Source organism: Lampris incognitus, chromosome 2, assembly GCF_029633865.1.
Source record: "Lampris incognitus isolate fLamInc1 chromosome 2, fLamInc1.hap2, whole genome shotgun sequence".
Taxonomy (NCBI): Eukaryota; Metazoa; Chordata; class Actinopteri; order Lampriformes; family Lampridae; genus Lampris; species Lampris incognitus.
Genome location: NC_079212.1, coordinates 15,154,275 through 15,177,540, shown reverse-complemented (window position 1 = coordinate 15,177,540; position 23,266 = coordinate 15,154,275). Strand labels below are relative to the sequence as shown.

The 23,266-nt window shown below is 46.9% G+C and overlaps 1 protein-coding gene across 1 annotated transcript in view; it reads right to left on the bottom strand.

The window, feature by feature from the left end:
- Positions 1 to 1,495: 1,495 nt before the first annotated feature.
- The window catches only part of LOC130108549 (membrane-associated guanylate kinase, WW and PDZ domain-containing protein 1-like), a 105,841-nt gene continuing 84,070 nt past the window's right edge, over positions 1,496 to 23,266 (bottom strand). Inside the window, 12 exon segments of the mRNA XM_056275533.1 lie at positions 1,496 to 3,833; positions 6,459 to 6,597; positions 6,748 to 6,789; positions 6,791 to 6,892; positions 7,429 to 7,489; positions 7,602 to 7,692; positions 9,290 to 9,493; positions 12,599 to 12,901; positions 13,819 to 14,014; positions 15,725 to 15,816; positions 19,361 to 19,616; positions 22,848 to 22,882. Of these exon segments, the coding sequence (XP_056131508.1) occupies positions 2,740 to 3,833; positions 6,459 to 6,597; positions 6,748 to 6,789; positions 6,791 to 6,892; positions 7,429 to 7,489; positions 7,602 to 7,692; positions 9,290 to 9,493; positions 12,599 to 12,901; positions 13,819 to 14,014; positions 15,725 to 15,816; positions 19,361 to 19,616; positions 22,848 to 22,882 (2,615 nt within the window). The 3' untranslated portion in view covers positions 1,496 to 2,739.

The window sequence follows — 23,266 nt, the reverse complement described above, 5'->3', positions numbered from 1 at the left end:
ATCCGTTTGAATTTGTATGGAAAACTTTATTTGATAATAAAAATAGCATTCACAGACTTCTTTTGATAGCTACATATACATTGTGATCCATCTCAAGGAAAGAAGCTTTACTGGATAAGTCCACATCTACTTGTACTTAGACTAATGTTATGTATAGCTTCATGGGTCAAATAAAGCTATGAACAATGTAGTATTTATATATGCATAGTTTTATAAAAAGATTGGCCCATATACATGTACTGCTTTTATCAACACAGAGACAGCATTATGTCTGGAGCACAATGCAAGAAATAATGCTTTAAGAACACAGACTGCATACAAGTGCTTTATAATACAAAGGCAGGCTAACCATCGATAGATTCAAACCATCAAACAACTTCTGACAGACCAAATACAGTCTTTCATTTTAGAATGTCTTTACATACCTGATTCAGAGTAAATGAACATATTTCCCATGAATCATCAGGTCCATTTTCAGAAATATAAACACAATATCACATTCCTCACTGCTGAGGTTTTTTCATAAATTTCTCTTTTGTACAAGAAAAAGGCAACATTTTATTCCTCAACAGGTTCCTATTAGTTACTTAGTAAAATCTTTACAGGTGATGGCCAACAGGTTAACATCTTAAATGTTTATCTTTTTTTTTAATCTTTTTTTTTAATACAGTACCATGGCGACAACAGTGATAAAACAATGCATTTGTTGTGGTTTATCCAATATCTTTTTACGTCTTTAGTGAAATATAAAACAGAGAATACACACAAAACACATTGTAAAGCAGCAGTCAGACTCCAGTGGCGTTGACAGCATGGCTCAGGATGGCAGATCAGTTCACTTCTGTACCGGAACATCTCACCTGTTACCAAACACAAGATGCTTCCCAACCACCAACCACATCAGCTCATAGCCTCGGGACCCTGGAAGAGGACGGTGCGTAAATGTGGGGTATCAGAGGGAGGCGAGGGCTAACGGATATTATGTGATCAGAGTGTATGTTCCCTTGTTAGAAACTAACGCAACTTCATTCAGATATGTCAGAAGAGGTATATATATATATATATATATATATATATATATATATATATATATATCCATCTATCCATCCATCCATTATCCAAGCCGCGTATCCCAATCGGGGACGCGGGATGCTGGAGCCTATCCCAGCAGTCACGGGGCGACAGGCGGGGAGACACCCTGGACAGGCCGCCAGTCCATCACAGGGCCAACACATTCACACCTAGGGACAATTTAGTATGGCTGATTCACCTGACCTACATGTCTTTGGACTGTGGGAGGAAACACACGCAGACACGGGGAGAACATGCAAACTCCACACAGAAGGCGACCTGGGATGACCCCAAGGTTGGACAGCCCCGGGTTTCAAACCCAGGACCTTCTTGTGAGGCGATTGCGTTAACCACACCACCGTGCCATATATATATATATATATATATATATATATATATATATATATATATATATAGTGTTTCTTTGAACAAAGTTATATATATATATCTCATCTGCCTGCACATGAAATCCTGGGCTGAGATAATACACACATTTGATGTCCTAGCAGACACTTGATCTATTTTTGCATCAGTTTGTAACCACGTTATCTTATGGCAGCTTAAATGTGGCATTCTAGCACAGCTGATTTGACATTCACTGATTCACATGAGCAACAAACCCAAATAACTTCCCTGTCTCTTCCCACTGTGAATGTACCCGCAACAACTCTGTCTGTAGAACAAAGTGACTTTGGAAGAAAGGCCAGAGTAGTTGAAATAATCCCTGTGTTTTTCTGCATCTTCTCCTTCGTGAGTGGAGAGGCTGTAAGAGCCGTTCCAGTTTTCACTACACTTCTGTCAGAGTGCCTCCTTTATCTGGATACAAGACAGGAATAATCAGGTTTTTGAGCAAAAGAGGTTGAGCTGCCACACTTTCAAAAAAAAAAAAGAAAAGAAAAAGAAAAGTTTTTGAGCAAATTGACAGGGAATATATTCAGTTACTTTCCCAGGTACATTATTTAATCATATGCCATGGTCCTTTTACGTTGTCATACAGCTTGCTCAAAATATGTGCCAATTCAAAATAAATAGTTTGAGATATAATAGATTTTGCCTTAAATCCAGTATTGTGTTCACAATACTTGTGAACCGTTAAGAGTCTTGTGCTATAGTTTATTTAGTTTAGCAATCGTAGAATGTAAAAAGACATCTAAAACATGTTTAAAACAAGCCTAGTAGTTTAAAAGAAGTTACCACAGCTGGAAGCATGTTTCAAACCTCTGAGGGAACAAATGTTTAGAATCAGAAATGCCTGCAAAAAAGCAACATCACTGATCTCATATGCAGGCACATACAATACCTTTACTACAGTACGATAATTCCTGTTAAGCTCAAAATAACTATAACAATAACAAAAACGACCAGTATGAAGTGAGAGAAGGATTGTACTCCTGCTGTTTTATGAATCTCTGGCTGGGTTCGCAAGAAATGAAGTCAGTCAAGTCAGTCAATCAATCAATCAACCAATTAATCAATCAATCCATCAATCAACCAACCAACCAACCAACCAACCAACTAAAAAAAAAAAAACTAAAAAAAAACAACAACAAAAAACAATCGTCAAAGAAATCACAAGAGTTAATATCCTCAGAATTCCATTTTTCCAGTGTATGGTACATCATTTCCAAAGATGGAGGAGAGAGTGGCGAGGGGGATCTCTGCTCTGCTTTAGATGCTGAGGTCTTTGGGGCTCTCTTTATACAGCCTTCTCTTGGGCTCTGGGAGCTGGTTCAGGCTGCGGCCTGAGTTATTGCGGCCTGCAATGTTGGGACCACTGCTGTTGTGGGCCGCATTGTTTTGAGCAGCATTGTTCTTCATCATGCTATAGTAGTCCTTTAGCCTTGGTGCTGCTGCATAGTTCAGCTCTTCACGGCTGTAGTTACTGTCGGGAGAAGAGTCACGCTCCATTCTGTATCGTCTCTCTGGTGTTCCGTTCATCCTGTAACTCTCCGAGGAATAGTCCCCCAGGAGGACGCTGTTGTTCATGGCTCTATCAGGTGTACGGCCCCTCGAGAGAGACCAGGAGTCCCCGTTTTTGTTGGTGCGTTCGGGGGTTGCAGCTTCCCTGATTGGGCCAGGCATCTGTGAGTCTTTATGGAGCCTGTGCTCATACAACTTTCGATCAGGGGTGACCGCGAGGAACCCCCCATCGTCGCACTCCCTCTCAGGAGTACGGTCACGATGCGCTCGCTCCGCCCTGCGGTCCATCGACTTGGCCCGCCGCCGGTCGGGGGACGAGTTGCACTTTCGGTTTGGCGAACGGTCGAGGGAGCCGCGACGCTGTCGACCAGACCTCTGGTCCAAAGTAGAGCTACTGGCTGAGAGCTCTCGCCCCCTCTCTTTCTCAGCAGCTGCAGCCTTTTTCCCCGAGCTGTCCTTCCTCAGAGTCTTTAAGAGTTTAGAGATGCCGCTCTCCGACTCAGACTTCTTGACTTTGCGGCCTCGGCCCTTCTTGTTGCCACTGCTGCTGTTGTCTGGAGACTGTTGTCTGGGGGAACTTTGACTGTGATTGTTGTTCCAGGTGTGATGATGGTGGGGGTTTAAGTGCCGGCCCTGGTAGTCCATCCGGTCTGACCCAGCCCTGTCCCTGTTTCTGTCCCTGTCTCGGCCACACACACCCTCCTCCTGGCGTGATGGTTTGTGAAGGTCTGGTGGATAACTGGACTCCGATGAGGTGTGATATCGGCTGTTGGGTGGCAGAGTCCTCACTTTCGGAGTGTTTTGTGTCCCGGGTGTGGGAGGGTGCCCGTCATAGCTGCCGTCTGGAAGAGAGCAATGAAGTGGACGAAAAGTCAGTTAACTTACGGAAGGTATGTGACATACTGAATGTTTACATTGTTCACAACCTTAAAATGACTGCTATTCCACATGCTAATCAAAGATGAGTGTCCATGTCCGGCAATGTGAGCACTTGCATCTGTGTTGATGAACACTCAACACAGATTTTATGGAAATCATGCATATACATTCACTTCCATAAACATACTCAAAAAATGACATTTTAAACAACAGATGTAAATTATTACAACTCGGCACCGTGACTCAAAATTTCACAGTCAAGCCTTTGTTTGACAAAATATATAGGGTTATATTTACGGTATAATTAAATTTCATGAAAGCATCAAATCACTCCTGTATGTTTTTGCCATGGGGGGCAATGAGCTGAAACACAAGTAGACAACAACAGCAGGTACAACAGCACATTAGCAGGGATAATCGATGACACAACAGGCACCTAGGAAATCATTAAAAACAAAATGGTGAACATATCAACGTGCCTCACTGGGAAGAGCAGAACAAACAAAAAGCGAAGCAAATATCAACAGTTTCAGCTCCAGGACCGCCAAATTAGAAACAGGTTGTTATGGCAGCTGCGTGTGATGAGCGCTGATGTGATTCAATCCCAGTAAAAACTGCTGGTTTGAGGTGGCTGGAGTACTGGTGCGTTGCACATATAAGGATACGGTGGAGTTATGCAAAAGACTGTGCAGGTCAGAGGTGGAAAGACAGCGCGCATGTACTGTATACACATACACATACATACACACACACAAAGAAGGAGGGATGCAGGAAGGGATGAGCTGGAAAGAAGGGGGTGGATCAAATTTAAAAGTAAACGGTAAAGGGGGGCGGGGGGAGAGGAAGGGTGGACTGGGGCAGACTTTTGGCTACAAACCGTGGTCTGATTTTGGCCCATTAGGTAGAAACAGGGCTCTCCCATCTTGTCATTCCTCATTGTACCAACAGCGAGATGAGGAGCCATCATCGCTGGAGAGAGGAGGAAGAGCCCAGCGACAAGAGACAACAAGAGAGAAAGGGAGGAGGAGTAGAAAGAGAAAACAAATATAAACACAAAAGAGACTATTTACAGCGGATCCTTAAGAGGGGGGGGGTTATATTTACATTTATATTTACTCATTTGGCAGACGCTTTTATCCAAAGCGACTTACAAGAGATTTGTAAATCAAGTGTTACAAACTGGCATCATAGAGCGCTACATAGTCATCACATCATATCCACGAGTGCATGTCGAGTGCAATTAGTGTAAACACACCTTACGGCGTCAAGAGGCGGTGAATTAGAAATACAACACAAAGTAGATTTACATTGCCACATATCAGTATAACAGGCATATTGTCATCATAAGAGTATAAAATGTCCCGTGCAAGTAGAAGGAAGGCAGCATAAGTAGATGCTGATAATATGGCATCCTAAGGGCACAATATTAAAAGACGATAATAGTAGCAGTATTAAATTAATCATATCATTGAGTCAAAGAGTCATTAAACAGTGTATAACTCTTGCTTTGAGACCATTAAATATCCAGGCTGGATGAGGAAAGGTTTTTTTTCCCCCCCTTGTCCTCCCCAGTTGTATTCGGCCAATTACCCCACTTTTCTGAGCCGTTCTGGTCACTGCGCCCACCCACCCTCTGCCGATCCGGGGAGGGCTTGCAGACTACCACATGCCTCCTCCGATACATGTGGAGTCGCCAGCCGCTTCTTTTCACCTGACAGTGAGGAGTTTTGCCAGGGGTGATGTAGCATGTGGGAGGATCACGCTATCCCCCCCCAGTACCGATCAGAGGGAGTGCTAGTGCAGCGACCAGGACGCATACCCACATCCGGCTTCCCACCCACAGACACGGCCAATTGTGTCCGCAGGGACGCCCGACTAAGCAATACGGGGATTCGAACAACAATCCCTGTGCTGGCAGGCAACGGAATAGACCGCCATGCCACCCAGATTTGGACTGAAAGTTTTTAGGCCTTTCTTGAAGGAAATAAAAGCGAGTCGATAGCGCCGATGGAGGCTGATTCATTCTGCAACTTGAGGCCGGGTGAGAAAAGAGCCTGGACTTAAAAGCTTATCGCTTTTGGAGTGGGCACAGGCAGTAGCCTCCCAGAGGTAGAACGGTTTTGTTGTGAAAGAGAAGAAAGTTGCAACGTTTTCGGAGGGGGGGGGGGGTTCTGAGAATAAAGCTGAGGAATATAAAAACAGTCTCACACTGACTGTATTGTCACGAGCCACACAGTGAAAGTTAACAATGCCATCAACAGAGAATGCAGCTCTCGGGAACGAATGTTATTTCTGCTCCATAAGATCGGTGCTTCAAACTGTGTAGACAACACTGGAATAGTTCTGGTGTTGGTCGATATCATATGACAACTCGGGATACCATAATGGGTCATCTCAGATTACTAAATCAAAGGACATGTTGCTATGAGAAGTTTAATTTCTGTCTGACGTCCTTAAAAATTAACGGAAGAAGAAAGCTCGTGCTACGGTATCTTTATTCAGGTCATCAGGGACAAAGAAAGGAATTGGGGATCTCTCTTCATTGTTGCCATTAGCATAACATCCCATCCTATTATAACGTAACCTACCATATTCAGGTACAGATCCGTCTCCCCTTTTGAGGACAAGCCGCGCCCTCCTGCCACCGTTTTTGATCAGCTCGATAGCGCGTGCGTGCTTCATGTTCTTTGTGCTCTCACCGTTGATCTCGAGGATCTCGTCGCCCACCTGAAACAGAGAGGCCATGACTGTCTGAGAGCTGGACACACTGACACTAGAGTGGTCTGCACAGAGACATTTTGTCAAACGTCAAACCATACAAACACAAAATGAACCGACTCTCTTAAGAGGAGAACACATATTTAGATGGCTCTGTACCCTCATTTTGCCATTTCTGACAGCAGCCCCATCCTCGGCCAACCCTCAAAACATAGAGGTCCATGTTGTACTCCCGTCCGCCTCGCAGACTGAAACCGAAGCCTTTATTGTCGCGCTCCAGGTCCACAGAGTAAAACTCAGGAATCTATAGATGAGAGAGAGAGAGAGAGAGAGAGAGAGAGAGAGAGAGAGAGAGAGAGAGAGAGAGAGAGAGAGAGAGAAAGAGAGAGAGTTATTTACATTGCAAGATGGAGATTGGGGAAATTTAAAAGAAGAAAATGAAAAAACACATGGGAGTCAAAAGGTGAGTAATAACTTGAGACTAATCGAGGCATGTCCCACAAAAACTCCCAAAATGTCAACGGCAGGAGAACACCCGAGAAGTCATGAATAATTAATGCTGCATCAGCATATGAGCAGGGTACAGATCATTAAGCAAGGGCACCACAAGGGCTGGCCCCAAAACTTACTGTACTCGTCAAAAGTCCCCCCCCACCACCACCACCCTTTCGTGACTGAACTTGTTTTGCATTGGGAAACATCTCAGGTCAAAGCTTTATGTAATTGCAATTGTTGACTTCCCCTATTCATCGCCAGGGCAAGTGAATGGAGAGCGATAACGGATTTGTCCCGGGCAAATCCTGTGTTGAGGAAAATGTGTGGGACAACATCCACTCTCACCTGTGTGGGCTGGGCTTGCGTGGGTGGAGGCGGAGGAGCTCCTTTAGACTTTGAGTTATTCCTTCGAATGGGAAAAAAACACAAACAATAAGACACCCTTCATGGACGCGTATGGTATTTGTAACAATATCCTGCTTGTGTACGTCCATAAGACTGGGGCAGGTGTCACCCACCGAGACTCTGTAGCGGTCTGCTGAGGCGTATGCGTGGTGGTAATGGTAGCTATCTTCTCGGCGTTAGTCAGCAAAGAGGCATTGGAGGACTCTAAAGAGAGAGAGGGGGAAAAAAAGCAGAGGATGAGGGATAATCCAGATTCAGCTGTTTTTTTTATGAAATGTTTCAATCTGTGTTTTAAAAAGACAATCTGGCAAAAGTGGGATTTTCCTCTGCGCAGAACCCCCGAATCCCCTAAAGGCCCCCTTCGTTCAACCTGACGCTAACGGCCTACAATGTTGTCATTTGCCATTTACTCAGGGACAACACCGGCCCCACTGCACACAAGAAAAACAGCAGGAATTAAAAAAAAAAAACACACACACACAAAAACTGCCCTTCCAGAGGGGGACGATAACATGAAAATAGTAAAGTAAAAAACAAGGACGGTTGTCTTTTCCTGCCATTGCAAATGTAATTTTGTGGTGCCACTAGCAAGAATGTGACAGCGCACATTAGTCCCAACTGACACTGGTTACTTACAGCGGAACAGAGTTCTGCCTGCAGTTAGCGAGAGCACCAGCCTGACTCACTCAGCTCGGGCTCCTTGCTCCCTCGTCCCTTGTTTCTCTGAGAGACATGACTTCCTCATGGCCGCCTCTCTATCTCTCCGGAGGAAACTATTTGCGAGGCAACCGCCGCTGCCACCACACAAAATTAAATGTCCTCGAGTAGCAGGGGGTCGGAAATTACAAGTCCTGCACTTTGAGGTAATTGCCAGCCTTTGCTGGCAGACAACCTGGCATTATAGCAACCTTGTGTGTGTGTGTGCGTGTGTGTGTGTGTGTGTGTGTGTGTGTGTGCCAGCGAGTGAGCTGGCATGCATGTGTGTGGGTTGTTTGCTCCTGCGCTCTCGTCTCTTGTCTTGACCAAGCCTCCTTTAGATACACATGGGTGCTGTGGAAAAATGACACAACACTAGCCCTATTGTGAAATCTAGGGCTGCAAATACAGCGGCAAACTTTTACTGTGCTGTGATATTACGCATCTTCATCTCTTTCTCCCAGCCGGGAATGAAGGGATTAGATGAGAGACATGATTTTATACCCTTTCGAATGGGCCACGAGATGTAAACGGGGATATTACGCTGCAAATAGAACGCACAAACTCATTACACAGTGAGATATCATTAAATAAATATACATTAGATCTCTCTCTCTCTCTCTCTCTCTCTCTCTCTCTCTCTCTCTCTCTCTCTCTCTCTCATCTCTCTCTCTCTCTCTCTCCTCTCTCTCTCTCTCTCTCTCTCTCTCTCTCTCCTCTCTCTCTCTCTCTCTCTCTCTCTCTCTCTCTCTCTCTCTCTCTCTCTCTCTCTCTCTCTCTCTCTCTCTCTCTCTCTCTCTCTCTCTCTCTCTCTCCTCTCTCTCTCTCTCTCTCTCTCTCTCTCTCTCTAACACACACACATATACGGAGAAGAATGCTAAGTGCCAGAATAATGTCTGGGGGCAACGTCACCCTACTCCCACTCAATGAGTCACTTTCTCACAGTCAGACACAAAGGGGCATGCCCTCCGAATCTCTATCAAGGTTGAAGGAAAGTGCTCTTGCCAGTGGAGAAGCAGCGATGCCCTTTCCTTTCCACCACATTCATGAATAAGTCACGTCCTGCTGCATTACAGAGGGGGAGGCTTAAAGCCGAAAGCCTCACCGTCACCCGGGATGATCCGGAGCGAGACGGTGTTCCCAGCTTCCTTGATCAGGTTGACGATGTCCGAGTGGGACTTGTTGGTGATGGAGCAGCCGTTGACAGCCAGGATTCGGTCGCCGACCTTCAGCTTCCCGCAGCGGTCCGCCGGGCTCCCCTCGATGATGCGCCCTATTTTGTGGGGCATGGCCACACAAGCATTGCCGGCTTTTGTGTTAACATGGGTGTTTTGTATGTTTGAGTGTTCATCATGTGTGCAGATGCATCGCATTTGTTGATCGTTTCGTTGTGTTGATTGGTAATGATTGTTTTCATATTAAGGAAAAAACAGGAAAGAAACGAAAAAGAAGAACGAGAGAGAAAGGGAGGGAGAGAGGAAAGCAAAAGGTCAATTAAGCAAACCACCAGCAGCAAAACCATCCATACAGAACCATATTCAGCCTCCACGTCCCAGAGAAACACACCAGTCTGTGTGCATGCAAAATACCTTGAAATTCCCAGAGGAAGAGAGGACCCCCCCCCCCCAACTGTGACGTCCCTACAAAATTCACGGGCCGATTGGGAAAATTCAGTGCCCGTTCTCTGTCCTGCACCCAACCACCCCCCCCCTTTGTCCTCCTCTTTAACCCCGATCCATTAATCAATGTACTGTGAATTACATGCTGCTGGTTGGAGCCCTCGGTGGCTAAATCATGACATGCTATCAATATGCTTGTCACAGGCTTACAACGGTCCCCCGCTCCCCTCCACCTCCCTGCCAGGGATCAATGAGGACACAGTCTTCAATGCAGCTGTGTTTAGATGTTCGGGTCATTGAGTCCGGAGCCCGAATGGCTTAGAGAGAGAAAAAAAAAGAGAGATGGACTCCATTGACAGGCCGCTTTTGATTCTCAATGCTTCCCACTGATGTAGGCCGTGATCTGCGCAGGCTACAGCCGTGGCCACTGAATACAGCAGCAGCTACACCCTTACGTGAAGCCGTACAGGAAATACAAGCTACGCTTGAGTGACAGCATTCAATACTGCATCTCGTGTTTCCAGAGCAACTCTGAGCGCACCCGAGGGACCTCTCTTTCTCTCTCTCTCTCGTCATTCTCCTCCCATCTCATCTCCACTATATCTACTCCTCTCTCTCTGCACCGCCCCTCTTTCTTGCATCATCCATATTTATTACCTCACCTCGCCTCCCGGCTCCTCTCCACCCCCGTCTTGATTAAAAAAATTGTGCCTGTATCCTGTCACTCTATTCAAATAATGAGATATGGGACATCACCGTGTGTGACAAACGCCGAGGATTTAATGCCCAATCTGCTGAGCACAACATCTGCCCGGGTCACAGTAGGGATAGGAGGGGGATGGGGCTTGTTGGACCGGAGCGATACACTTCAGATGCCCATGATGCATAGGGGATGGATAAGGTGGAAAGCTCTTTTGTTTGCAGAGCCGACCGATAAGATACCGAGCTGCTTCTAGACGGATCTGGGGTCTTCAGTCCTGTCCGTCTTTTTGACAAACGTATACGTCTTGCATCGTACTCTAGCCGCTGTCCTTGAACGGTTGGATTTCATTACTTGCATGATCCCCGGACAGCACATATGCATCCATCCATCCTCACCCCCCGCCCCCAAGACGAGAGGGGGGGATTGGAGCAGAGCAAGAAGCAAAGGTACGGCAGTGGCCAAAAAAAGCAAAAAACACAACAGCAACAGACAAATGAAAGCTCAAACCTCTCCAGACCAGGAAACATTCAGAGACAGACGACAGACTAGCCATGTCTCTGCTGTCAGAGTGAATTGACATTGCAAAACGTGCAATTCATTTGACCGAGTAACGCCATAATACACGCCGCCGTACCACAACTCTATCGCATCAACGTGAAATTCCCTAAGCAGTCACCAAGGGCTAACACCTCATCCTTTTTTTTATGTATAGCCATGACACGCCGCGATACATCATCATGATGGGTAACTACAGAAGGGACCTTGGCATGACACTGGTGTTGCAAACTAATCAGAGCGAAATTAACGCCAAATTTGTTCATAGAAGGATGTTTGCAATCCCTCATCATCGGTTGAGCTATGATAATGGCTGCAATTCCACTCTCTGCCTTCATGTGTAAATGGTACGGACAGCCATGGATTGTGCTGAGTAGACTTCAATTACATGCTGAGTGAATTTGTGAGGGTAGCGGCGAGACCTGAATCTGTGATGATGGAGTTCTTGATAAAGCTGCAGCCGGCGTGATCCCGCGTGAATGCACCCTGCACATTAAAGAGATTTCTATCTCCCTAAGCCCACGGTAGCGAGGTTGTGACCTCGGGCTGTGTCATTAAGTGCAACCCCTTTCAAATGCCACTCCCGAGCTATTCGCAAGGAGAAGAGAAGTTCAATGAGGAGTGACTGTGAAAATATTTCAATTGTGGCCATGGACGGGCGTCAGTCACTTCGACGAGTGGTACATTGATAATGTATGGATATGTACAGTATGTCGGTTGGCGTTGTACAGACTGGGGCTGTTTAATCTCCACAGTTCAAGGAATTTTTTAAAAATGTTTTATCTTTTGGAATTTTCCCCCCATTTTTCTCCCTCATTGTATCCGGCCAATTACCCCACTCTTCCGAGCCGTCCCGGTCACTGCTCCACCCCCTCGATCCGGGGACAGTGAGGAGTTTCACTAGGGTTACATAGCGCGTGGGAGGATCACCTTATTCCCCCCAGTTCCCCCTCCCCCCTGAACAGGCGCCCTGACCGACCAGAGGAGGGGCTATTGCAGCGACCAGGACACATAGCCACATCCGGCTTCCCACCCACAGACAGAGCAAATTGTGTCTGTAGGGATGCCCAACCAAGCCGGAGGTAACATGGGGATTCGAACCGGCGACCCCCATGTTGGTAGGCAATGGAATAGACCGTTAGGCTACCCGGATGCCCCCCAAGGCATTTTTTTTTAATATAGTCTAAAAATCTAAAAGGCAAGTTAATAAAAATCACAGAAATAAATGCAGGAGATGCAGGATTTTCAATGGCGGCGTATTTGAAGATGTGGCATAACAGGTTTCGCCATTATTTGTGAAGGCTGTTCATAATGGTCCAGCGGGTTAACCATGCAGAATGGAGCAATCTTTGGAAAAGCTCTTCATATAATATTCCCCAGAATAGACCAGTGCACCAGGAATCAGACAGTCAACTTATATTAAAATCTAAATTTGCCCCAAATAAATTATTTTCAGATAGTCAAATAAACACCAAATGAGCTGAACAGAAATCCTACTCAACCTACATCAGCTCTTTGCTCAATCTCACCCACTTACCGAAAGTGGTCCCGGCGTCGGGCCGGGAGACGGACGACACGATGACAAATCCAAAGCCCTCATTCTCACCGCGTTGGATCTCCACGTCGTACGGCTGCAGGGTGGCAGGCACCACCGCACTCCCACTGCCGCCCCCGCCACCGCTTCCTATGCCGCTGGTGGAGCCGCTGCCAGAGCTGACAGTGTTGAGAGAGTTCTGACTCCCCTGGGGGGTCCGCTTGCCTTCTGTTAGGCTAGGCGCCTGGGTGCTGCTGTGGTGGGAGGAAGCTGGAGACGGTGGGACGTCGCCCTCCCCTTTAGACACTGATGAGGACGAAATGAGGACAGATAAGATGTGTTATGCCAACATAATTCGCTCACTACAGCTTTTTAGTGTGTAGGTGTATGGTGGAAAAGGCTAAAAGTCTCTTGGTATGTGTGAGTGCACGAGTGTGGGCTTTGTGTGTAATGGATATGGGCTATTTCTGAGTGAGTAAAGACTGCACGCACAAGAAAAGTACGATGGAACATATAGTGTAACTGGCAGTGTGACAGCGCATACATTAAGACTGCACGGCGCATCGGTTTCTGTCTCAGTGAATTATCAAGCACTTTTCTATAGAGTATTATTGATTACATTAACTGTTCTCTTGTCTCTCATGTCTTTCTCTCTCGCCTAATAATTTCTTTTTCTGTCCCTTCTCCCGTGTGTGTGAATGGTGTGATGTGAGTCCCCCCCCCCCCCCGTGTGCATGTGTCGTCTGTCCCCCTGTCGGGTCTACATGGTGATGGTGGCCACGTGGCTCAGTGTCCTAGGCTGTTCTGGTGGCATCTGGATGCTGCTTGGTGTCCTCCTCATAATATTCTTCATATATATCTTAGAAATCCATTATAACTCTACTATCCTTTTCCAATGTTGTGTTCCGTAAACTGTGTTTTATTCTGTAAACACAACATCCATTGCACATATGTCCATCTTGGGAGAGAGAGATCCCTCCTCTGTTGTTCTCCCTGGAGTTTCTTCCTATTTTTTCTCCTTGTTAAAGGTTTTTTTTTTTAGGGAAGTTGTTCCTTATGCGATGCAAGGGTCTAAGATCAGGATGTTGAGTTGCTGTAACACCCCCCGAGGCAAATTTGTAATTTGTGATATTGGGCTGAACAAATAAAATTGACTCGACTTGACGTGCTAGTGTGTGCGTATATATATGTATGCCCTTGGTTGCACGGTGAGCCCTCCTCACCCCCATATCCGGCGGTCTTGCGTCTAACGGTGAGGTTGACGTGGCCCTGCTTGGCGGCCTGCTGCATCAATTGCACGACCAGCTGGTGAGATTTGCCCACTACCGCCGTGCCGTCCACACAGATGAGCTCATCACCGGATCGCAGGCGCCCATCCTCATCCGCGGCCCCATATTTCACAATATGTCCTATATAGATCTGGAAGATGTCACATAGCGCGTTGGTCTCGTTAACTCACAACATGTCGTGAACAGATCCCGTGCCAGTGTTAGTGACACAACAGTTGCGGTGTAGTAATTCATTGTGTGGTCTATTAAGGAAAGAGATGAACTCGTACTGGGCAGTTAATATGACAATGTAAAGGCTGAATTGGATTAGTACTGTACACTGTAGTACATCCAGCCAGCACCTAGAGAATCACTGTGAAATTATTCTGTGTGATTTACCATTTAATCTAAATTAATTTCCGCTACCGCTGTGTCCAAATTTAACTGCGTGTAGCTTTTAGCTAGTTGTGGCTTCGTTTGAGAGGTGTCAGGAAGGTAGGTGCAGCCAACTGGTGCAATGTAGAAGCTACGTGCTTTTGGCCCTGTGTGGGAGGAAGAAGAGTTTTGTATGATGAAACTAGAGAGACTCCACCATGAAATATCTACTGACTCCTCTGGGGTAGAGCCGGAGCCTGCTTTCTTTCCAACTTCCACTACTGCTCAGTATCTGGAGTTCACTCTTTTTCCTCCCGACCCCTCCTCTTCCAAACAAATATACGGCGCAAAACCAGGATATCGCCCATATTTACATATGAAACTGATCATTGGTTTTGTTTGTTATGCAACTGTGTTGTTTATAAGGGTGGGGATACCTGCAGTCAGCTGAGACTGCAAAGGTCACTTAGATCAGTGATGACACATGTCTGTCAATAAATGCTGAATCCAGATCAACTGACTGATTCAACTTTCTTTGACAAAACCAGGATAATTTTGGGTAAGGCTTTTCCTTCTCCCCCCCCCCTCCCTTCTCTCCCCAATTGCATCCAGCCCACCAGCCCACTCCTCTGAGCCGTCCTGGTCGCTGCTCCACCCCCTCTCCCAGTCCGGGGAGGGCTGCAGACTACCACAAGCCTCCTCCGATACATGTGGAGCCGCCAGCCGCTTCTTTTCACCTGACAGTGAGGAGTTTCGCCAGGGGGACGTAGCGCGTGGGAGGATCACGCTACCCCCGCCCATTCCCCCTCCCGTCCGAACAGGCGCCCTGACCGACCAGAGGAGGCGCTAGTGCAGCGACCAGGACACATACCCACATCCGGCTTCCCACCCGCAGACACGGCCAATTGTGTCTGTAGGGACGCCCGACCAAGCCGGAGGTAACACGGGGATTTGAACCAGCGAGCCCTGTGTTGGTAGGCAACGGAATAGACCGCCACGCCACCCGGACGCCCCAGGCCTTTCCTTCTCCCCACAAGCTGTTCACATGGATTTCATGAGCGATACGGAGACAGTTTTCCCGTACCATTGTGACATGGCTCTATAGCAGAAGGGCATGCAGACAGACAGAAGAATGAACACAGCAAGACAAGAGGATAAAACAGTACTGACAGTACAGACAGTACTGAAAAGGAAGAACTTCCGACTGACTAAAGCAATTTGCCAAGTAGAACATAAAGGTCACTGTCACTGACAACAGCATGTTTTCTGTGTGCGTAGGTGTGTGTGTGTGTATGTCTGTGTGAGCACGACTCATCAGCTATGACTGCTCTTCCAGCATAATATACACTTAATGAGATATAATGACTAAAACTGAATTACGTTAACCTCTTCCATACTGGTCTTCTGAATTATGAACCTCGCAAAACACACGTTATGTGCAAGCTGGACAAAGTACATAGCCAAACTAAGTCGGAGGGATACTTACTGGCTCCCCAGGCTCGTTTCCTCCCAGGATGCGAAAACCAAAGCCTGTATCCTTCCGCCACAGGAAAATGTCCTGTTCCTGGCAATCCGGCACTAAAAATGAACAAGAAGAGTGAAAACAAGCAACGCCAAAGACCTGCAGGCTTGGCTCTCTTTGTCTGATTAGCATCTATGTGAGCAAATCACTGAATATTTGTTGCAATCAATAGATGAATTTCCTCCTTTTGTGTAACGATGCAACTCCATTTCCCGTTATTTATTCTGATCAATAATGTATTTGCCTCCATTAGTATCAGAATGAGAACAGAGAATCTGTGGTAGAAAAGCCTGCTCCTTCTTTCCTCTCAACCCTGCTTTCGTTGGGCAGACTGGCTTCCTGTTTTCAGACGCAGCCGTTCACAAACGGCTGAATCCTGTGTTGTAGCCTCATCATACTCTCAAACCTGCTACCTGAACATGTAAATCAATCTATAGAGCTATCTGCCTCTCTTAACCTTCTCTCTCATGCATAGAGACACCCACACACACACCCACACACACACACACAAACCATACGCATTTGTACCTCTCCATGGACAGAGCAGGCGGTGGGAGGACACAGGCAATTTGGTGCCAGTCTGTTCACCCACAGGGCCAGGCTGCACTGGAGGCACGGGCCATTTCTCCTGCTCCGCCTGCTGTCTGCACGTCTGCCACACAGAGCCAGTAGCGAGCCCATTAGCCTCAGCGCTCTGCCTTCAAACTTCTCAGTGTGAGCTACACCGCTGCTGATGGGCTAGTAATTAACCCTCCACTGACCCATGTCTATGGAGCAGTGATTAAAGGCCAACCGAGGATACCAGTTAGAGAAACACGCCATAAAACAGTCTGCTGGCACATTTAGCGTGACAAAGAAATCCGAATGGTGGCCTCCTGGAGGTAAAGCAAATGGAAACGGCAGGAGGTGCCCAGTTTGGTCCACCTCTGTCTGTCACCGACACTGTCTTACTTTTCTCTCGGTCCGAACACTCATCGTCAACCAAACCTCGCTATTCTAGAGTGCCAAACCGCCTCACGGATGCACCCTCTCGCATATCGCAGGACATTTCCTGCATTCATGTGTGACTGTATACACACAAACACATGCACATGCTGCGGCCTGCTTCTTTTACACCACCACACATGTATATACAGACACAAAACGTGTGTGTGTGCACATGCTCCTCTCTGTTTCCCTGCGATCCCCTTTCTCTTTCTGCCTTCCGGCATTTCTTTCCCCCCCTCACCCCCTCTCCTCGTTCTAATCCAGGCAGCTCTGCCAAAGGCTGCAGCTCCTTGAGGGGTTATCAAACAGATATACCAATCAGTTGGAGCTTAAAGCAGCCCTCACCGTGCTTGGTTAATATTTAATCAGCGGCAGACCTACATTCTACAGACAGCCACTGTGATTAAACAGCGCCGCAATACCCTGCACGCGCCCAGCCCGGCTGACAACAACAACTTAGTGCCGAATAAACACATCGCAGTTCGGTCTGCTTCCAACATCACTACTAGCACAACGAAAGCACAATACAACACAGGCCACAACACATGCTAGTGGACGCACAGGCATGTCACCCCTCCCCAGGAAGTCCACTGCTCGTGCGGCCGGTCTGTTAGGTCCAGCTCAGTGAGCAGAGGCGAGTGAGCTGCTATTTGGAGAATCAGTCCATCTCGCTCTTTATCTTAAGGGTCTCCCTCCATTAAGAATAGTAAGTAAGTGGGATGGTCCTCTTACTATGTTTCCTTTATGAATAATGTAAGACAGCCATGACTGCAAAGAGAAGGGGAAAAACAGTCAGTCACAGCATGGCTACTCGCTTTTCTGTATGCTGGGGAACTGTTCTTCATGAAAGTATACTATATATATATATATATATATATATATATATATATATATATATATATATATATATATATATATATATATATATATATATATATAAGACAGCTAATAATTGCATATGGCATGAAACAGGCTTGTACTGTGTCATAAAGAATTTACTTGACTCAGTGAATTATATATCTCACACTGGATTATATATATAGATAGATATACAGCTATATATAGCTATATATATATCTATATCTAGAGCTATCTATCTATATCTATCTATCTATATATAGATAGCTCGATAGATATACAGATATCTATACATATCTATATATAATCCAGTGATATATATATATATATATATATATATATATATATATATATATATATCGATCTATCTATCTATAGATAGATAGATAGATAGATAGAGAGATAGAGAGATATAGAGCTTACAATGCTGGCTGATTGGTCATTTGTGAATGTAGGTACATTACAAACAAAGTTGGGTGTATAACCCTTTGTGCGTTCTCTGGCTCTCACCCCTATATGCGTGTCATGGATTGTGTTCTGATTATTGTTGTGGAGCAGTTGAACATGTATCTGAAGAAGAAGAAGAAGAAGAAGAAGAAGAAGAAGAAGAAGAAAGCCACTTTATCTTGTCATTGTATGGCTACAATGAAATTTGTCTTCTGCATTCAACCCATCCTATTGTGTAGGAGCAGTGGGCAGCTGCGGTGCCCAGGGACCAACTCCAGTTCATTTTTCCTATTTCCTTGGTCCGCTTACGGAAATAATACAATAGCCTTCAACAAAAGAGACGATGACAACACATAAATGAACTCAGCGCACGTATACCAATGCATGCACTAAGTACACACATACTGCCCATTTATCCATCAATAAACATGTGCAAACAAGCGTGTGCATGTGGTAGGGGTGTAAAAAAAAGTATCGATACACTCGAGTGTCATGATATTATCTTTTGTGTTACTGTATCGATCCTCAAAACCACTATATGGATTTTTAATTGTTTACATGTAAAGGTTCGTGACAAACATTTTGTGTGGTGTGTGACCCCCACGACCGTTAGATAACAGTGTTGTAATCTATCCTCAGCCACTTGACTCTTCCACTCCAACGCAACAACGTAAACTGAGACAGGAAGTAGCATAAGCACAAAGAACACAGGCCTGTGAAATCGCAATATATCACCATATCCTGACTCATAACCCCCTGTATCGTGATACGTATCGCATCGCCAGATTCTTGCCAACGCACAGCCTGAGCACGTGGTAGTACAGACCAGCCCTGCCTGCCATCAGGAAGCGAACTCTTGGGTATTTCAAGGAGACGTCACTCTTGGAGCTTTTGTCACTGGGTCAGTTATGACTCAGTCACTCAGTCAGTGGGCTTGTTTAGTACAAACTATGTGTGTGTGTGCACGTTTGAAGCTGCGTGCACACACTCAAACTCACTCACACACGTACACTCATGCACGCACATACACACTCAGACACACACAATCTGCTTCTCCCACTCAGCACTCAACCGTTACCCGCGCACTAGCTGTCACGCCTCCACAGGTGAACAAGCTGCCTTCCCATGTACTCTTACCAGAGTCGTCAGAGTTTTTCCCTACAGCCTCTTTTGTCATATAAAAAAGTCAAATGAGTGGCCATTATGCTGTAAGGAACACTACCTCGCTTCGGAGGTATTTGCTTATCCCGTTTCACCTGCTCCCAAACCTGCACAACATGTTCAGTAATGGTACCGAACTCTACTCACGTCTGCTCTCGTACATGCTCCTGGACTGAGCCCAGATCTTAAACGGGTCTGGCTTCTTCTGCAGGGTGAGGGTGCCATCTGTGGGGTCCTGGGGAGGCAGGCCTGGCAAGGGCTGTGTTGGGGCGGCAGGGGTGGGGGCTATCGCCTCACTGGGCATGGTGGGGGGCGGGTGGCTGGGAGAATCGGTGTGGGTGCTGCGATGGCTGCACACGCTGTGCTGGGAGCTGCTCTGGCTGTCTTTCCTCTCCAACTGCTGCTGGGTGGACATAACACACACACACAGACACACACACACACACACACAAAGAGAGAGTGAGCGAGCCCATGGGGGTTGGCTGGGGTTTCGAAGACACACAAGTGGAACACGGAGGTAGAGGACAGAGGGATGATGGAAAAAAGCGAGCGCGATGAGCGAGTAGGTGATAAGAGTAGGTCGGAAGGGAAGAGGGATGAGTGAGAAAAGAGGATGGTGTAGACCTCAAAAGAGGGAGAAAATGTCCAAGGTCATCTTTTCTAGACATAGAATGAGAACATCTTTCATTAAAGGCGTGAGCCGGGGTGTGAGGAAGAAGGACTTGGTTTCCAAGGTTGGAAGATAAAGACAATTTCAGAAAGACGAGAGCTGAATGGAAGAGGGCATCGCCTGTCATTCTTAAGGATCGCGTCATTCTTTGTGTTTCGCATGAAAGGCGTCCAATGCTCAAAACAGGAATCAAGGTTAGAATAAACGGGGCTAAATAAATAAATAAACGGATAATAAAATGACTCTAAACTTAATTTCTTTTGTAAAATGTCTGCCAACTTGCAGAGACGAGGTGCACCTTCTATTCATTATTAAAGTGAAAGGCATCCTGTGCACGTAACAGAATCAAGGATGGGCTTATTATGATATATATATATATATATTATATAAACAATACAATATAAAAATATAATATATATTGTTATATTGTATTGTTTACATTGTATTGTTGCTTCAATGCTATGGAACGGTTGTGTCCGAAATAAAGATTATTATTATTTTTATTATTATCATTATTATTATGAAAGAGTGAAAAGTACACATTGGTTGAATATCTGCTGGCGTGCTGATAAATTGTAGTGCTATTTATTTTGTTTTCAAAAGTAACTTAAAACTTGAAACTTTACCCAGCAGCCATAAACTCTATAATCTGCAGTATTACAGCATAGTACAGTACAGTATAACAGGTTTTTCACGTGCCCCCCCCCTTTTTTTTCTCGCCAATTGTACCCCTGGCCAATTCCCCACTCTTCCGAGCTGTCCCGGTCGCTGCTCCACCCCCTCTGCCAATCCGGGGAGGGCTGCAGACTATCACATGCCTCCTCCCATACATGTGGAGCCGCCAGCCGCTTCTTTCCACCCGACAGTGAGGAGTTTTGCCAGGGGGACGTAGCGTGTGGGGAGGATCACGCTATTTCCCCCCAGTTCCCCCTCCCCCCCGAACAGGCACCACGACCGACCAGAGGGGGCGCCAGTGCAGCGACCAGGACACATACCCACATCCAGCTTCCAACCCGCAGACACGGCCAGTTGTGTCAGTGGGGATGCCCGACCAAGCCGGAGGTAGCACGGGGATTCGAACCGGCGGTTTACACAGCGTACGAGTTACTGTCACACACACTCTGCACTAATACACAAAAAATCCGTCTTGTTGTGAGGCTCCCATTACTGGTAATGAAGAGGCATCTAACAAAACATATTTATATGAATTAATTTGGGGGGATGGGGGGTGGGGGTGAAGCCAGATTTATAAGGGCATGCATCATATTGTATTTAATACCAAACGTGGCCACCGTGGTGGAGAGGTCCCCGCATAAACAACCCCTCAGTCTTCCTCTCATCCACATCCTGCGAGTGGAGAGGTCCAACACTTCAGTAACGCTCCCTAATGAGGAAAGCTGTCACACGCAGCACACCCCCCGCTTGATGACTTTAACAAGTTAAGACAGAGCGGTCCGGCGTCCGCGTGGGACTTCAGCGCGAGCATCTATTTGGAGTGTAAACCGGGGGGCAGGACGGTTCTTGGGAGGCTCGCGCGGAGCCGCATGCAGCCTGACATTTCACCGACACACAACACGGACGGGCGGGGGGGGGGGGGGTCGGTTTTATTCCTCAGCGAAAAACTAATCAACGGTGACATTCAAGCAGGGCTACCATTGGTCCCACTCAATTGCTTGACCCCCCCCCAACCCCATCCCTACCCCCACCCCCCACCAGCATGTCATGTGACCTAAATAGGCAACGCCTACAGCTTTGACTGATGCCATTTCAAACTAATCCTAATCCTAATATCCAGACTGCTGAGGGGAGGTTTTTAAACGTTGATCCATGCTCTCTTCGACGGATCCGCAGTCAGGTTACAGTCCACCAAAGCGTTGGGAACTGAATCCACTGCTGACCTTGGATGGCTGTGTGTGTGTGTGTGTGTGTGTGTGTGTGTGTGGGGTCCTCCTGTTCCCCTGCTGTGTTTCTCAAGGGGGTGAATGGGGGGAGACCGTAATTTAAAGCTGTACTGACATCCCCACCCGACTCCCTATCGATTTTTCATCAGGTCGAGATGAGTCGTAAAAAACAAAGGAGCCGTTTGCTCTTTAAACTCCTGAATAACGGCTTGTACCCCCTCCCCCGGACCCCTGAGAGACCCTATCACTCTCCAGAGACCTGGTCAAGTCACTCTACCTCCCTGACCCCTTTCTGACCTTTCCTTCTTATCCGTCACCCCTATCTTCTTTTGTAACTCTAATTCACATTGGAGCACTAACACCCCCCCGCCCCCTTCCTCCTCCTCCTCCACCCCCCCCCCCCGTCTAACTTCCCCCCCTTCTCCCTCATCCACCTGCTGTATTTTCTTTTTCTGTTTGCCTCTTCTGTAGCTGTGGGCTGATGAAAGTGAATCGCCGTTATAAAAGGACACGCCTTCTTCACTCCCATCTTCCTTTCCTTTCCATCCCTCTCTCCTAGATTTCCTCTCTACCTCTAACAGCCCCCCCCCCCCACACACACACACACACTCCCCACCACCCCAACAGCTGGTCACTGGTACAATGCCCCAATCATTACACCTGGGCTTAGCTTAATCAGTCACAGGACCGGGGTGACCGGGGGAGGTGGGGGGGGGGGGGTAATAGATGAAGGAAGAGGTGCACAAAGAACGAGAGGGAAAATAAAACAGGGGAGAAATGGACATTGTGTCAACGATTGAAAAGGCGAGAGGAAAAACAAAAAGAAGTAGCAGAAGTGTAGGAGGCAGAGACTGAAAGTGTGAGTAGGGGGGGGGTAGGTAGGTAGCGAGAGGGTGAAAAAAGGAAGGAGAATATATTTATGGAGCTCTGGATATGAAGGAGGTGAGCAAAATGAGAATGGCTCGTCCTGCTCTCGTGTCATCACTCCGTTCAGGGGGGGAGCGGACAGGAAAGAGAGAAACACACATGGAAGAGTTGAGGCTTGTCAGTAAACGGTACTCACCACCAGCTTCGGACTCCGCTTGGCTGGCACTACTCCTGCAAAGCAGCGGCACAGAGACAGAGAGAGCATTAATGACCGGTGTTAGTCTTCCCTCGTCCCCTCGGAGCAAAAAATGATGATTTCCCCCAAAACGAAGGGATGGATGCTGGTCCCTGCTGCAGAGCCCGGTACAGCTGTCCAAGCTTTCTCTCTCTCTCTCTCTCTCTCTCTCTCTCTTCCCGTCTCCTCTTCCTCTCTTGTTCTCGTTTTGTCTCTCAGCAACACTGCGCTAGGTTGCACGCTAGTCTAAGTGATCTCCTCCACCTCCCCCCCACCCCCACCGCCCCGCACTGTGCCCTGCTTTGCTCAGCGCTCTAACCCGCGTCGCTTCTGCTATTAAGAGAGGAGCTACTGATCCATCTGCATTAGACAGACTGATG